At 33.0% G+C, this 13,520-nt stretch overlaps 1 protein-coding gene across 1 annotated transcript; it reads left to right on the forward strand.

The window, feature by feature from the left end:
- The first annotated feature begins 10,357 nt into the window (after window positions 1–10,357).
- On the forward strand, window positions 10,358–11,574 carry LOC120129454. Its single transcript, XM_039146947.1, has 2 exons — window positions 10,358–10,636; window positions 11,395–11,574. Exons 1-2 carry the CDS (start codon window positions 10,370–10,372, stop codon window positions 11,572–11,574), a joined length of 447 nt encoding a protein of 148 aa, XP_039002878.1. The 5' UTR covers window positions 10,358–10,369.
- The last annotated feature ends 1,946 nt before the right edge of the window (window positions 11,575–13,520 follow it).

A 13,520-nucleotide genomic window follows, 5' to 3' on the forward strand; every position in this document is an offset into this window, starting at 1 on the left:
GGGTGCAAGAAGAGCTATTCATAATCTCGAAGGCTCTCATATCCAAGGAAACAAGGGTGAGAGAAATTAAGGTCTAAGGATCGGATTGATTCTCGCGAATTCATTGATATTTCTTTGGTGGACTTTGTTGTCGGAAATTGCTAAATTGAGTTGTAAATTTGGAAAGATGCAGTTTTTTCATATTTGTAGAAGCAACAAAACAATGGTTGTTTAGCTGATAAAGGAATGAATGTTGTGCCGTTTCTTGTTATAAGCTTGGTAGTATTTCACACAGTTTGAGAATTGGGTGGGAATAAATTTAGAGCGAGGCTTAACTGTGAACGTTTTGGAAGGTCTAATTTGTACTGTAGAGTGTTGTGCTTGATTGAGTTTCGTGTAATGCAGTTTTCTGGCATGTAACAAGGCCTTTGTAGAGCTATCTCAGTTGTTTATGATCAAGCAAGCTTGTGGGTTTTAATGTGATAATAAGTCGAACCACAATGTGAAACATGCAAGCTCAAGCATTGGTTTAGCAAAGGATGTCATCAAGTTATTCTATGCTTCATGCAATTGTTAGGTGAGCTTTTAGAATGGGTATTGTCGTGCACTTTGGTGATTCTTTTTTGCATGAGTGATTTTGTAAGCTTGGGGTTTATGTTTTGTTGGGTGATTTTTTTGTTCGATGTTAACTCTTTTTATATTGTCGGGGAGAAAGTACTCTTTTCATCCTTTTAGGATTTCAGAGGTTTTTAACGAGACACTCTCCTTGACTATTGTCTTTATAGTTATATTAATAAAAATTATAATTGCCGAGCAAAAAAATTTGTCTTAGTTTTAATTTAATTCAAAAAAAAAGTCATACAATTGGTTATTTTGACACATTTCAATAATGACATGTGTAACCACCTAAATGAAGTGTTTTTAATTAATTTTATTATTTAATTTAATTAATTTTCTCACTAATTAGGTGGTGACACATATCACCGCCAATTTAACAAGAGAAAAATGAGAAGAAACATTTATTGTTAAGAGGAATTGACCCAAAGGCATCAATCTTTCAGGGTCATACCTCACCACCTAATTGGTGGAAAAATTAATTGAATTAAATATTAAATTTAATTTAAAATCTCTCTAATAAGATGTGACATATGTCACTATTGAAATATGTCAAAATAACTTGTTGACATGTGGTACTTCCTGATTAAATGATTTATTTTTTAAATTAAATTAAAACTATGACTATAAATTAATTGAATGTGTAACTATTCAGATAGCCAAGACTACTGAGGAGTTAGAGCGCGTGGGTTTGGAGCGTAGGAGGGATAGAGATCGAAACTAATTTAGGAGGCCTTCTAGTTCAGTTGACATTTCTACGCGATCCAATAAGAAAGGTAGATACGAGTCTTCTTAAAGAGGCAGTATGAGGACTAGGCTTACAGCGTCAGCTATACTGATAATTCTAGGTTCTAGTTAGGGTGGATCTTCTAGAACACCATCAATGGTCACTTGTGTGCACTATGGAAAATATTACTTTGGAGAATGTAGAAATAAGAAGGTTACTTATTTCAAGTGTAGGTCTGGCGACCATTTCTTGAGGGATTGTTTGGAGTCAGCTCCTACTACTCAGACATCAGTTCAAACACCTGCTTGTACTTAAAGTAAAGTTCAGCCTTTAGTTGGGGTTCGTAGTCAATCTTCTCAAAGTAGGGTATAGCTTGGACTGAGGCCAGACAACCTGGGTTAGTTTATGCTGCCAGATGTTGACAAGACCGCTATGAGCCTGATGTTATTATAGGTATTGTTACTATATATTCAATTTTATACTTTTATTTTATTTGATTCTGTTTTTACCCATTCCTATGTATAGTATTCTATTTTTGGGGGTCTAAATATCCCAATTGAGAATACCGAGAGTCTAATGATAGTTCAGAGTCTTGTATACCAAACTATAGACTTGGACTAAATTTATAGATGGTGTCCTATAGAGATCCAGATATTCTTAGCTAAGTTAATGAAGCTACCTTCAGAAGAGTTTTACCTGATTCTTAGCCTGGATTGGTTAGACAAGCTTTGAGGTAATCTCGATTGTGAGACTAAGAGAGTTGTTATGAAGACTCCTAATAACATGAAGATATTGATGATCGAGGAACTTTGAGGGTTCATAACGAGCTAAAATTATGAGCATGAAGGGTTCTAAGGCGTTCTTTGCTTATATTCTATATAATAGGGGTTCCCGATCTGCCTTAAAGGGAATCTGGAGTGTTAAAGAATTTCTCGATGTTTTCCCCGAGGAATTGTATGGGTTACCATCGGATAGAGAAGTTGATTTTAAGATTCAAGTCTATTCCGTTTTAACACCAGTTTCAATGGCTCCTTACCATATAGCCCCTAAAGAGCTTAAAGAATTAAAAGTTCAACTCCAGGATTTCTTGGATAGGGGATTCATTTGTCCCAGTGTTTCGTCATGGGGAGCTCTAGTTCTCTTTCTTAAGAAGAAATATAGGAAATTAATACTCTATATTGATTATTGGATGGTGAACAAGCTCATAGTCAAAACCAATTTTAAGGGGATACTGTCTTCTCGAATATATACTTGAAGTATGGTTATTACAACCTCAAGGTGAAAGATGTTGACATCCCGAAGATTGCTTCCGTACTCGATATGGGCATTACAAGTTTTTAGTGATGCCATTTGGGTTAACTAATTCCCCTACTATCTTTATGGATATGATGAATCGAGTGTTTCAACCCTATTTGGACCAATTTATAGTCGTATTCATAGACGATGTACTAGTGTATTCCCAGACTGAACAGAGCATGATAAGCATTTGAAGATCGTTATGCAAAGTTTGAGGGAGAATAAATTGTATACCAAGTTTAGCAAGTGCTAGTTCTGGTTCAGCGAGGTGGTTTTTCTGGGGGCATATTATCTCAGTTGAGGGTATTCAAGTAGATCCAAGTAAAGTGGAGGCCATTTTGAGCTATAAGCAACCCAAGAATGTCTCGGACATCCATAGCATCTTGGGCTTAGTTGGCTATAGTTCCTCTGACGAAGCTATTGAGAAAGGATGTTCTATTTGGATGGTCTGAAGTTCAGTAATCTAGTTTTGAAAATTTGAGGATTATTTTGACTGAAGCCCAACCTGGGTCTGAAAAGGATTTTTTAGTTTACAGTGATGTTTCTCATTCTGGATTGGGATGTGTTCATATGCAGGATGGGAATGTTTTAGCTTATGCGTCCCACCAGTTAAAGTCGCATAAGCGCAAGTACCCCACCCACAATCTGGAGTTAGATGTTGTAGTATTTGCTTTGAAGATATGGAGACATTATCTCTATTAAGAGAATTGTTATATTGATATCAACCATAAAAGCCTGAAATATCTGTTTACTCAGAATGAGTTGAACCTGAGGCAGTGTCACTGGTTAGAGCTTCTATACGATTATGATTACGAGGTATAGTATCATCCGGACAAGGCCAATGTGGTGGTCGATGCCTTGAGCCGTAAGAAAGTTTTGATATAAGAGCCTTGTTTTCCAGTTGAGCTTGTATGATAATGGTAGTTTGTTACCAGAATTGCATATTAAGTTGACCTTAGCTAAGAGATTAAGGTTAAACAACTCTTAGATAGCTTCTTACTTTCCATTATCTAGCAAGTTTAGTAGGGTTCGAGCTTGGATTATACCCTTGATCAGGATGATATTTTGTGATTCGATGGTCGTTATTGTGTTCCTAGGGATGATAAGTTGAGACAGACTTTTCTTCAGGAGGCCCATAGTAGCCCTTATGCTATGCATCCTAGTGGAGACAAGATGTACAATAATCTCAAGGAGTATTACTATTGGGTTGGTATGAAGAAAGATTTTTCTAGTTATATGGAGAGGTGCATGACTTGTCAGCAGGACAAGGCAGAGCATCAACATTCATCTGGTTTGTTGCAGCCTATCAAGATTCCAGAACAAAAATGGAGCGAATTATGATGACTTTGTGACTGGCTTGCCTCTAACTACTTCTAAAAAGGATTATTTCTGGGTGATTATAGATAGACTCACTTTGTCAGCTCATTTTATTACAGATCGAGTTAATTATTCTTTGAAAAGCTGGCTAGGTTGTATATTTCTAAGATTTTCAGACTTCATGGTATTCTGTTGTGTATTATTTTTAAACTAGATATGAGATTCTCTTTTAGATTCTGGAAGGTTCTGTACAAGGCTCTGGGTACTTGTTTGAACTTTAGTAATGCTTTTTATTCGTAGACTGATGGCCAGTCTGAGAGAGTGATACAAGTTTTGGAGGACATGTTACGAGGCTTCCTTGGAAGATGGGAAGATTTCCTACCATTAACCGAGTTTGCTTATAATAACAGCCACTAGACTAGCATTTGCATGGCACCGTATGAGGCTCTGCATGGACACAAATGTAGTATTCCTATATGTTAGATTAAGTTGCATGATAGGAGGATTTTGGATCCAAAGTTAGTCCAAGAGACTGAGTATACTATCATATTGATCCGTAATTGTATGAGAGAGGTCTTTGATAGACAGGAATCTTATGTTGATTAGAGGATAAAGGATATTGAGTTTGAGGTTGGTTATCAGGTATTTCTGAAAGTATCTCCGTGGAAGAAGGTGTTGAAATTTGGACGCAAGGGCAAGCTGAATTCGAGATTTATTGGGTCATATCGTATTCTGAAGAGAGTCGGACATGTTACTTATCAACTTGAGTTGCCTCCCCAGCTTAGTCAGATTCATGATGTTTTTCATGTTTCTAAGCTGAGACAATACCGTCCGGATCCAAGTCACATCATTCAAGTTGAGGATATGGCTTTGAAACCTGATATGTCTTATGAGGAGGAACTTGTTCAGATTTTAGACTAGAACGAGACGGTTCTTTGGAATAGGTGGTTTTCAATGGTTACAGTCCAGTATAGCAACTGCAGTCCCTCATAAGCTACTTGGGAGACATTAGAGTTGATGAAGGACTAATTCCCGCATATGTTCATATCAGGTAAATTTTGAGGACAAAATTTCTTTTTAAGGGGGGAGAATTATCATACCCCAAAGTATGAGCTAAAATTTACAATTTCTTATTTCAGTATTAATTTTGATTTTCGGCTAATTCGGTTAGTTTCAGATCTAAATTAGTAAATCTTAAAAGCTCAATGACCAATGCCATGATTTTCCATTTCCCATAATTGGTGCTTTTACGTCCCATAAAGTTAGACCAACCTATTTTGGAAACCCCGCTTCTTTTCTTTTCTTTTCACTCTCTTTCCTCTTTTATTTTTCTTCTCCAAGCCACGTTTAAACTATGTTTCATCACCGACCATAGCTCTATTTTACACCGCCCCTACCATTGTGTTCCTTGCGTCGTCCTGAGTCCATCAATACCAATTTTATGGCTTCCGTCGTTGATGAGTGAAGGCATGAGAGTGAATAAGTTTTTGGCATAGCGTAATCAGGATCTCCACCGTTCACTTGAACTGATCCTGGTAAGTGGCCCTAAACGCTTCAAAATAATTTTTAATTATCTTAGTAATTTTTCAACCGCCATAACCCGCACACGCGCCCCCACGCACAACCACCACGTGTAGGGCTTGTTCCCGGTCAGTGAACCTTCTAAAAGTAAGTAAACCTGACCTATTGACCCGATCTGGCCCGTCTGACTAGCCCAAATTCCAAAACAGCCTAGCCGAGCTCTTGACCATTGACCGGCGTTGACTTTTTCTAAAAACCTCCCTTTTAACATTTTTTATATCTTGAGTTCGATTTTACAATTCATTTCATCAAATTCTGATCCGAAAGCCCCAAATCGAGCCCGTTAATCAAAAAAATGCTTAGTATTTTTTGCTAATTTATTTGGAATTATATTATGAAATTGATATGAGATTATATTCTCGTGAAGGTACTTGTGATTCCCCTGACCAAGGGTCGATTAGATCATATGTTTCTTGTCCAAAAAATCAACCCGATGCACGTTCTTCGAGAGCTATCGTATATTTTTGTAAATTACCTACTTAGGGATTATTATTTATTATATTAGACTTGTGACCTCGTTTTTCAATTAGTAGGATCTAGAGATACCGTCAATCATGATAGGCAGACCCAATAGTAGGCTACTATATCAGACTTCTCAGACTGGTTCAAGTGTGTTCCTATTGGTGTTACTGTATCATTTTAAACTCTCTGTCTAAACTGTTTTAAAATTCTGATGATATTAAATATTCAGACTGCATGACATCTATTTTATTGTATGTTTTGACCTCTGATATCTAGTTTCCTTATATTAATGACATGATCTTTGGTTACTGTATTTTTCATATGATTTTGGAATTTGGCATGATTTAATGTTTTGTAAACTAAATTGTTGTTTTCACTATCATTAGGGTATAATTGGAGAAAGCATCTCAGACATAGTGTATGACTACTAAGAGCTTACTGTAGACACCTCTACTTAGTGCACAAGCTAAGACCTTACCGCAGGTACTTATACTATTAGTATAAGGCCCTTTTGTGTGTATATGTGGGTGTATAGTTCAGGAGAACCTACACATTTTAGTATTTCGGATAGGGGTAGTGTTCATGTTTTAAAAAACATGTTCTTTAAATAAACTTTTACTGAAATATTTATCTGAACATTTTTACTCACCGTAAGGGGAACACTGAGCTTTTTAGCACTCTTTAATCTTTTTTAACTTTTTAGATACTATCTGACAATAGGTTAGCAAACTTTGCATCAGTAGGGTCGATCGTTCGTCCTTTTGATTCAGTGTATATTTCTACATGCCACTTTTGATATATTTTGGTGACACGTGTTTTACTACTATCTTGATATATTGTATTACCAGTATTTTGTTTTCTGACGTTGGTAACTTTATATGTTTACCGTATGGATATTTTTTATTTTTATTTTGCGCCATGTTGTATTATGGATTATATTTAACGAAGTGAATTTAAAATATGAAAAATGAAACTTTGTATCTAATATATGACCGCCTAGATTGGGTCATAACATCTAGATCGGGTCTAGGGGGTTACATGCCCAGAGTCATGTCCACTAATCTAGCCTTGACTCCAAAAATAAAACTACAGAATTTCACTTGTTTAGTACTATTTCTGGAATCCAACATCCTGCATTAAAAAAAATAAAAATGCCCCAAATCAACAGTTCAAATACATAACAAGGAGTAATTAACAGTAAAATAGTAACGAAATAAAACACTCATCAATACATAGTTTCATATGTCAAGAATAACAACCTTAAGAATTATACTTGAAATTGCCGCTCCGTGAAATTTATAAGTACATCAAATGGATGTTAAAACAACTTTCCTAAATGGAGATCTTGTCGAAGAAATATATAGAACAACTTGAGGGTCATGTAGTTTTAGGTCAAGAAAGGAAAGTATGTAGATTGGTGAAGTCTTTGTATGGACTTAAATAAGTACAAAAAGAATGGCATGAGAAGTTTGATAGTGTCATGATGACAAACAATTTCATGATAAATGAATATGGAAAACATGTATATGTCAAAACTACAAACATTGGATACATCATTCTATTTTCTATGTCAGTGACGTACTCATTGGTACAAGCAACAATGAAATGGCAAAATATACCAAAAACATGTCAAATTCAAGATTTGACATGAAAAATATGAGATTGGCCGATACAATTCTAGGCATCTAAATTAAAAGGTCATCTAAAGGCCTCATTTTGGTTGGTGAAAAATAAATATATTAATTTAAAATAAACTTAACTCTCCGATCGAATTGTTACACTTGCCACCAATGACACTTGACATCATCTTATTCTAGTGTTACACTTATTTTAGTTTATTGAAAATATTACTAAATTGATAGAATATGTAAACAACAATGGCCAAATGTGTAATCATACCAAAATATTTAACGGCCACGTCACCTTATTTGTTAAGTATTAACGGCAAGTGACTTGATTGACAACACTTAAATGGTTAGGTGGTCTAATTGATAAATTAGAAGATCATTAGTTAAAGTAAAATGAGGCAACAGTTAAGTGGTCATTGGTATAATTTACCCTATTTTTACATTTCATAAATTATCTATAAAGTGCCAAGTCATAGCATGTTGAATTAGAGAATATTACGCGCTCGGATTCATAATTTTTATATTGTTGTAACAAAAAAAATAACAATTGAAATAAAACTCAAAATTTTAAAAATGTTACACTATAAATTTTACTATATATTTTTTTGGAAACCTTTTTTTATTTAATAAATAAGTTATGGTAGATTGATTCATTTATTTGTATCTTGTATACACTTTTTCATGTATTATTGTATTTAAATTATTCTTATATTTGTATTAATTAATTTTATGTAAATTGGAGTTAAACTTATTTTTAGTTATCAAGGTAATATATTTTCTGTCACCCAACTTTGTCCAAGTTTCTATCTTTGTCACTTACTTTTATTTTTTTTAATTTTATCATTAAACATTCAAATTGTTTTTGTTTTGGTCACTCAACTGTTAAATGTAAAAAGCTCTTGAAAATTTCTTCTCAACCCCAAATTTGTTGACTCTGTTTGATTCACCAGTAAATTAATATTTTCTTTTAAATTCAAACTGTGAAGAGTTTGAGAATAAATATAATATATTTGGATTTCATGTTGATCAAGAGAAGAAAAAAAATAGTGTTAAAATATTTACCGTCTTTATATTGTAAAAAGCGAAAATTAGTTATAACAACCAAAAATCAAATAATTTAAAATAAAACCAACACGTGGAACATACATATCCAAAGTTTTTTTATTAACAATCAATGTAGTATTTATTTTAAATATTTTTAATAATTTGATAATAAAAGTTCATCAACCTCTGTAGTCTTTGATGTTCGAACTTAAAACTTCTAAAAATAATAACTATTCATTTGATCACTAAAGCAACTTAATTCGTGTTACATGTCCGGTATTAATATGTAAATATTTAAAGAGTATTTTATATTGTAAAGAAGAGCGACCTAGTTACAACAACCACAACTGAAATGCTTAAAGTATAAAAAATACGTGGAACATACATGTCCGAAGCTAAGTTTGAAATATTTAGTCTTGCAATATAGTTATAACAACCATTTAATTAAAAAGTCTTAATATAAAAAATTAAACTAGATCTCTTTTCTTTTCTTAGGTATTTGAAATTTTTTTCGTTTACGACGTTATTATTTTAAGTGTTTTCTATCATGATTGCTAAAAAGATCTGTTAAAAATCAATCAACCAATCAATATTTGACATGTGGTAAAATTTTTCATTTCCTTTTTAATTTTTTAAAAAATAAAATTTATAAATTTTTGAAAAAAAATATATATTAATTTTTAATACTTTTCAAAAAGTACCTCAAAATTAATAAAACTATAAAATATATTAATTTTGTCGTCGATCATCATCACCCCGACGATCACCCACTCACCTGTTAATTGGTATTTAGGGATGTGAATCTTGAGATATAGGGTTTGGGTTTATAGAATTGGATTTTGGGGAGAGGCTACAACAAGGGATGATCCGCTGACGATGGGAGAGGGCCTTAGCAGCAGGGGACGACCAATGAGTGGGGTTGATGCTTTAAAATAAGGATTTTGAGAATTTGTTTTTGAGATTTTAAAGAAAGATTGAGGTTTTTTTAAACAATAATAATTATAAGTTTTTTAAATGTTTTTTTTAAAGAAATTATAAATACACTTCATGTCACAGTTTGAGTGTTGACATGAATTTTTTTAATGGTAGTGAGGAACCATACACTTAAAATGCACTTACATTGATAGAAAAATAATTTAGGCACTTAAAAAAATATAATTTGACTATTTTTTAATTAATCCTAATAAAAACGATTAAAAGTAAAATCAAACCACAACATTCTAGAGAGATTAGCACATTACATAAGATTTTATGTTAAGAAAACGAAATTATAAAATTTCAAGAGATAAAATCAAAATATCAGTTCAAAATACAAAAAAAAATGTCTAATTTATATTAGAATTTAAAAATTTTACCGATAATCGGTTGGTGTAATAGGATAAGGCGCTAGATCCTTTAAACAATGTTAGAAATTCAAATCGTGATGATTATAAATAATATAAATTAGATTAGAATGATCATCCTCACAATAAATTTTCAGGGGAATACCGTCCCGTCAACTCTCTTATCTTTCTATCCACGAGCACATTGGACTTATATTCAGTTCTACCCGTACACAAATCAGACGTGTTCCACGTGATTTCCAGATAAAAAAATATAAAAATGCGGGCACTATTTTATTTTCATAGCAACTTCTTCTCATCTTTTGGGCTACAAACTAGTATATATGGGTGTCTAGTACAGCATAAGCTACTTGGAAGTTTCAAACTAAGACAAGACGATGGCTGCTCCAAGCAAGGTTGGTCCTGCGATTTATACAGATGTGTATCTTAACAATCAAACCGTCGAAGATCTCAACTTGTCGGAAGCAAAAGATTGGTATGGATCTGGAAAACAGCCGGAAAATGTTCCATTGAAGGAGATACGATATTTCCAGCACATGGCCGATTCCGATGTCGGAATCTCGGAAGGTGGAATGGCGTATTTTATCAAACAAAACATTCAGTGGATTGTTGTCTGGAGGAATATGAAAGATCAAGATAATAAGGTATGCATGAATTCTGTTTTATTCCATTTTAATACCATCGCACCAAACTCATCATTATGTTAAAAAAAAAAGCAAACTTGAGTACTTGACTGTTATTGGATCCTATTTGTTTTTCTTGGGTAAACTACCTATTTAATCATTCACCTGTTACTTAGTTTCTATTTGGGTCACCCAATTATTTTTTTTCAAAATCATATCTAAGTTACGTTTTGGTTCTATTTTATTCACCCATCGTTAAAATATTAAAAGTGATTCTGATGCGTCTCCGTAAGGCAATTCCACGACACCATTGAAAAATAATTTAAAGAATATAACGTTAACATCATCGTTAGTTTTTGGGTAAACTGCATGTTTGGTACTGCAACTATCTTTTTTGTTCTATTTTGGTCACCCAACAATTTTTTTGTTTTAAAATCATACCTAACGTTTATTTTTAGTTTTATTTTAGTCACTGTTCGTTAAAAAATTAACGGTGATGCTAATATGTCACCATAAGATAATGTCACATCAACATTAAAAAATGTTAGGTTAACAATTCTTTAATTTTTAACGGTGAGTGACCATAAACTCATAGTCAAACTAAAATTAAACGTTAGGTATGATTCTGAAACAAAAAAATAGTTGCATGGCCAAAATGGAACAAAACTGATAGTCAAGGTACTAAACATGTAGTTTACTCTTACTTGTTCTTTGTTATTAGATAGTAGCAGAAACAATTGAACCAAATTTACCATGAGTTAAATCGTTTTTAACTGCAGGTCTATACTGATATTACTACCGACAGTACTATTAATTGGGACTTCTACAAAGAACAACTCGTAAAGTCAGACGGCCATGTAGAAATGACAAAACTTGGATACAAGTCAATTCTTAACATTGATCCGTACAGCGTTAAGCCAAACGTTATTGGAAAACTCGTAAGGACTAATACTGCATGATCTCCTATTATCGTAGTTTTAACTCGTAATATTGCAGCTTTGCTTGCATTGAACAGATTAAGTGGCATATGATATTCATCTTGTCTCTTTTTATATGAGTTCGAACTTTAATATTTATGTTAAAAATGTAACATTTCTTTACTTAATTAAAAATAAAGAGGTGACGTAAATCTTCTCTTAATATTATTTTGTTTAAGTGATGTATGGCTCTTTTATTATATGGAGGAACGGAAAAAATAAAAAGTATTACACTTGTTTGATCATATACTAATATTTGTTTTAGATAAATGTGTGTATTAAATCTAAAGAAGTAACAAATTGCTATAAAGATTAACAAGCGCATCCAATAAAAATCCGACATGATAATATCTGTTGAAATACTTTTAATCATTTAAAAATAAAAATTCATACTCGTATATGCAATACTCCAACTCGAAACCTAAAAAAACAATCACTTAACTGCTAAAATTATTTGCTTTGTACGAGATAATAATGAAAATTAAATATTAAAAATATTTGAAGTCGTATATTTTTTAGAAAAGAATAAATTAGTTATAACAACTTGGTATCAAATAATTAATGTACAACCGACATGTGGATCATATGTCGAAAACTAACAGCGAAGTATTTAGTCTTGCAATGTAGTTACAACCACTACATGAAAAACAATAAGAAAAACATAATGCTTTGAAGAGACCAGCACATGGACTTAATTCGGTTCTGCCCGGTTACAAATCGCACGTATTCCAACGTAATTTCCAGTTAAAACAAAATTATGTTATGGGATCGTTGTAATTAATGCTTTGAAGGTGTTGAGTAGATGGCTAAGCCCCTTGTATGGTTTGTGGATTCGTGCTTTACTACGCGCCAAAATAGGTTTTGCTTCCCTCTATTTTTCGTTACCACCTATAAGAGGGAAAATCAGGCTTGGGTTTCCCAAAACATGTTCCGGTTTTTTATATATGAAAAAAATGTTATTTAGTCTATCGTCTTTATATTGCTAAATAACTTGTGATTACAGATCCACCTATAAGAGAGAAAATCAGGCTTGGGTTTCCCAAATCAGGCTTGGGACCAAAAGTTTCTTTTTCGCAAATAATTGTTATTATAAGCGGATTTAGCCAGTGACAAATAATGTTTCCAACTAAATTGTTATTATAAGCGAATTTAGTTAGTTAATTACGTGTGGAGAAGGATTAACATCCCACATCGCCCAAAAATTAATACCTATTCAATTACCCTATATTTTAAAATCAAAAATTTTGAGTTTGATGTTTTATTTAATTTAAAACCCAGTATAGATGCAAAATTTGAAGAGGATGTTAGTTTACCAAGATCAGTAACGACCACCCTCGAGCATTTTTGCAAAAGTTTCATTATCAATTTCAAAAGAAAAACATTGCCTCGATGATTTTGAAATCATGATGTAGGGTTTTGAAAAAGATGTCCACTTACTTCGGGAATTACCAGTGTCATCGCTTGAGCATAATGCGGATGATAGACTATTAACTTCTTGATAAATGAACATTGCCTTGTTTTGAAATCACGATGTGAGCAAACAATTAATTTATTGAACCAAATTATACTAGGTGGGTTAATTAAGGCTCCCCTAACCTAAAGTGTCAAATTATGAAATTTAAAGAACCTAAAGGACTAAACCTAAAAATGAAGGCTCTAATATTAACCCTAATAAATTATTGAATCGAGTAATCGAAATGGACCATCGACCAATAAGGTTAGGGCGAAATTGAATTATCCCCTAATTAAAGGAATAAAGTGAAATTAAGGCTAAAGTGGAGGCTCTAATAATAACCCTAAATTATTGAGTGGAATAATCAAAATGGATCATTGGGCATTAAGGCGAGGGCTAAATCGAATTATCCCCTAATTAAAGGACTAAAGTTGATTATTATCTTTAGATGTCTTAGATTCGACCACCAACGTTT

The sequence above is a fragment of the Hibiscus syriacus genome, unplaced genomic scaffold (genome assembly GCF_006381635.1).
Source record: "Hibiscus syriacus cultivar Baekdansim isolate YM2019G1 unplaced genomic scaffold, ASM638163v2 tig00110500_pilon, whole genome shotgun sequence".
Lineage (NCBI taxonomy): Eukaryota > Viridiplantae > Streptophyta > Magnoliopsida > Malvales > Malvaceae > Hibiscus > Hibiscus syriacus.

Coding starts and splice junctions, on each gene's coding strand:
- LOC120129454 (XM_039146947.1), top strand. CDS start 10,370: ATGGCTGCTCCAAGCAAGGTTGGTCCTGCGATTTATACAGATGTGTAT. Junction 10,637..11,394: donor TGAAAGATCAAGATAATAAG/GTATGCATGAAT, acceptor TTTTAACTGCAG/GTCTATACTGATATTACTAC.